We start from the raw sequence: 3,600 nt of genomic DNA on the forward strand, positions 1-3,600 counted from the left end.
AAAAAAAAAAACAACCCAAAAAGGTGGATTTTGCTGTGACGATGTGGAAAAGCCTCCCCTGGTGGTCCCGGGTCCTGCCCAGCCCCGGCGCTTCCCGGGAATGGCGGGAAGGGGAAGGTCCTTCCCCGGGACAGGAACAGCCCCTCGGCGAGTCCGGACGTGGCTCCTCCTCTCCCGGAGCCCAAATCCCCCAAAACCGGGGGTGGGGATGGAGCAGATTCAGGCACAGAGTCAGGACAGCTCGGCCCATCCCGGTTCTCCTCTCTCTTCCCGGCTCCTTCATCCCAACGGGACGGAGGGAGGCAGGGAGGGGGAGCCCGAGCCCCCTGCTGTTATTTACACCGTTCCCACCTGGATCCCGTGGGAATTCCTGGGCCGGGCTCCCCTCACTCCTCACGCCCGTGGGTCCCGGAACGGTGTGTGGGGGGGAATTCCAGAGGGAATTCCAGAGGCTGGCGACGCTCCCTCAGTTCTCGGGGCTGTTGTTCTGCCTGGCCCTGATGAAGGCCATGCCGTGGGTCCTGAAGTGGGTCTTGAGGTTGAGTTGGCTGTCGAAGCCCCTCCCGCACACCTTGCACACCAATTTCCCGTCGGCCGCGCCCTGGGACCCCCCTTCCCGGGGGCTGCGGGGCCCGGGGTCCTCCAGGTTCCCCGTGCTCTTCTTCTTCTTGTGGGTGATGAAGCGGTGGCGGTTGAGGGACACCTGGGAGGTGAAGCAGAGCCCGCACTCGCGGCACTGGTGGGAGCTCTCGTCAGTCCGGTGCTGCGGGATGTGCTCCTGGAAGTCGGAGGGGCTGCTGGCCAAGTACCCGCATTTCCGGCACCTCAGGGGGCCTTTGCGGTCGCCCTTGGGGGTCTTGGAGGGGGGGGTGGTGCTGTCGGGCTCCTCGCTGCAGGAATCGTCCGACGAGAGCTTCCTCTTCCGGCCCGACACCTGCGGGAGGGTCCGAGAGGCTCTGGAGGGAACCGGGATCGGGAGGGAACCGGCACCGGGATCCCCTTAGATCGAGGGCTGGGGGGGGTGCACCAAGAGCTGGGGAATCCCACCCAGGGATCCACCCAGGAATCCCATCCGAGGGGTCCCAGTTCCCATCACCCCCCCCCCCCAGGTGTCCTCACACCCTGGGGTATCTCCCACCAAGCAGGATGGGACATTCCCCCTCTCCTGCAGGACACGGAGTCAGGAGCAAACCAGGAAACACCCCCAAACCCTCCCGGGGTTCCCCCCCTACCTGGGAGGGGCCGCTCCCAATCCGGGCAATCACGACCTCCTGGCTCTTCATCTGGTCCGTGACCTTGATCCCGTGCCGGACCTGGATGTGCTTCTCCAGGATGAGGCGGCTGCTGAAGGTCCTTTTGCCCTCCGTGCAGTACCTGGGGTTGGGCAGCACCTCGGGAAGCTCCAGCACATCCCCCATCCCACCCCCAACCCCCCAAAAAAAAAGCCCAGCTGGATTCCCTGGGAATGCTGCTCTGGCATCCCGACCCCCCAAATCCAACCCCAAACCTGCCCAGAACCAAAACCCCAGAGTGCTTCTCCCCCACCCTTTTTCCCCTCCCCAGATCCGACCTCCCCCCCAACTCCCCCTCTCCCCATCCCATTTTTCCAGCCCCAGGGGAGGAGCTGTTGGGGGGTACCTGCAGGGATAGACCCGTTTGATGCCCTCGTGGTTGACCCGGACGTGCCTGCGCAGGCTCGGGGCGGAGCAGAAGGAGCGTTCGCAGAGGTGACACGGGAACTTCTTCACCGACTGCGGGGACACCGCGGGGTCCCTCAGGGCGGGGCCGGGCCAGGGGGCCGGGATCCCACACCAGGGGGTGGGGGAGGACTCGGATTCCCCAATCCCTGCCCATCCCAGGGCTGCACTCCGGGATAAGGGAGCACCTCGTGACGACCCCGCCCCTCAAAAACCTCAACCCCGGGGTGGGGGGGGGAAGGATCCCCATCCCTGCTCGGTGCTGGGACACTCCCTGATCCTAAAACAACCCTGCGGGAGCTTCTCCTGGGAGAGGAGGTTCCTGGGTGAAATCCCATCAAAGAAAATCCCAGGACAGGTGGAACCCCACCCAAGGGAATCCCATCCAAGTGGTCTCCTCCCCAAGGGGCTGTGGACGTTGTGCTCCCATTCCCTGCCCGCATTCCCAGGCATTCCCAGCTCACCTTCCCGTGCTCCTTCTTCATGTGGGACACGTACTCGTCGCGCTCCGGGAACCAGGAGTGGCAGACCCCGCAGGTCCAGCCGCTGCCCTTGGATTTGGTGCCGGTTTTCCTCTGGAAGCGGCTCCTCTTGGCCTTGCGCAGCTCGGGGGAGCTGGGGGGCTCGTCCTCCTCCGTGGAGGACGAGGATTCCTCGGACATCTTGGACACGGGGGTCTCCAGGGGCTCCTGCTTCGGGGTCAGCAGCACCTTCCTGGCCGCGTCCTCCTTGGCCTTCTGGGGCTGGTGGGTGTTCTGGGGAGACAAAGGGGGGGGTTGGGGGGTTTTCCTGAGGGAGATGAGAAGGGAATGCTGGCCCATCCATGGGCTCAGCACGGGACGGGGTGGGGTGGGAGGGAATTTAAAGGATCATCTCCTTCCAATCCACGGGGCAGGGGGACGCTTCCCCACGGATCAGGTGGCCAGGCAGGAACCCCTCCCAGCCCCACCCTTCCCCCCCAGCCCTGGGGGTGGTGACACATCCCGGGTTTTCCCTGTTTTTTTTTTTGCCATTCCCAGGGCGGGTTCCTGACCTTGAGGTGCTCGAGCATGGTGCGTTTCTGGGCGAAGAGCAGGGGGCACTCGGGGCACTTGAAGACGCTGACGCGCTGGGGCAGCAGGTGCTGGTCGAAGTGGGCCGAGAGCAGCGGTTTGTGCGTGAACACCGTGTCGCACATGGCGCACTTGTAGATCATCCTGGGGGTGAGGGGGACACACACACAACGAAACACCTCAGTGGGACAGGAATCCTGGGGGGAAAAAACTCGGGAATTTCCCTTGGGGGAAAGGGGGGAGGTGGGATCTTCCTGAGGGTCCCGCCCGGGGAGGAGGATCCTGGTCCTGGGGAGTCACAGTGGGGGTTGTTTGGGTGAGACTGGCAGTCCTTAAAATCCTGGGATTGTTCAGGTTGGACTCCCAGTTTTTAAAACTCTGGGATTGTTGAGGTTGGACTCCCAATCTTTATAATCCTGGGATTGTTGAGGTTGGACTCCCAATCTTTATAATCCTGGGATTGTTCATGTCAGACTCCCAGCTCCCCCCACAAACACGGAATTGCTCAGGTGGGAAAAGCCCCCTGAGCTCACCAGGCCCAACCCTTCCCTCCCCACCCCCCGATCCCCCATCCCCAAGTGCCACATCCCCAACATTCCCAGGGGACACTTCCCAGGGATTGTGGCCCCACGATCCCTGGGGAGGAGCCCCCCCACCCCCCAGGAGCACTCACTTGGCCTGCTGGTTGCTGAAGCCGGGGTGCTGGGTGTACACGTGGGCGTGGGCGCTGGGGGCCGATTTGAAGGCCATGGGGCAGATGGGACACTTGTGGAAAACCTCGCAGTGCGACGTCTGGATGTGGGACTTGATGGAGTTCACCCCCCCGAACACCACGGCACAGCTGGGGCACC

The 3,600-nt window shown here is 63.6% G+C and overlaps 1 protein-coding gene across 1 annotated transcript in view; it reads right to left on the reverse strand.

The window, feature by feature from the left end:
* Nucleotides 1-428: 428 nt before the first annotated feature.
* The window catches only part of ZNF687 (zinc finger protein 687), a gene marked incomplete at its 5' end in the record, with an annotated part of 8,634 nt that continues 5,462 nt past the window's right edge, over nucleotides 429-3,600 (reverse strand). Inside the window, 6 exons of the mRNA XM_027910476.1 lie at nucleotides 429-934; nucleotides 1,233-1,374; nucleotides 1,639-1,751; nucleotides 2,162-2,452; nucleotides 2,731-2,893; nucleotides 3,423-3,598. Coding sequence (XP_027766277.1) covers nucleotides 467-934; nucleotides 1,233-1,374; nucleotides 1,639-1,751; nucleotides 2,162-2,452; nucleotides 2,731-2,893; nucleotides 3,423-3,598 — 1,353 coding nt within the window. The remainder of the gene's footprint in view (nucleotides 935-1,232; nucleotides 1,375-1,638; nucleotides 1,752-2,161; nucleotides 2,453-2,730; nucleotides 2,894-3,422; nucleotides 3,599-3,600) is intronic.

This window comes from Empidonax traillii, unplaced genomic scaffold (genome assembly GCF_003031625.1).
Source record: "Empidonax traillii isolate 1590-97213 ecotype Southwest subspecies unplaced genomic scaffold, ASM303162v1 scaffold3568:size12318, whole genome shotgun sequence".
NCBI classification, from domain to species: domain Eukaryota; kingdom Metazoa; phylum Chordata; class Aves; order Passeriformes; family Tyrannidae; genus Empidonax; species Empidonax traillii.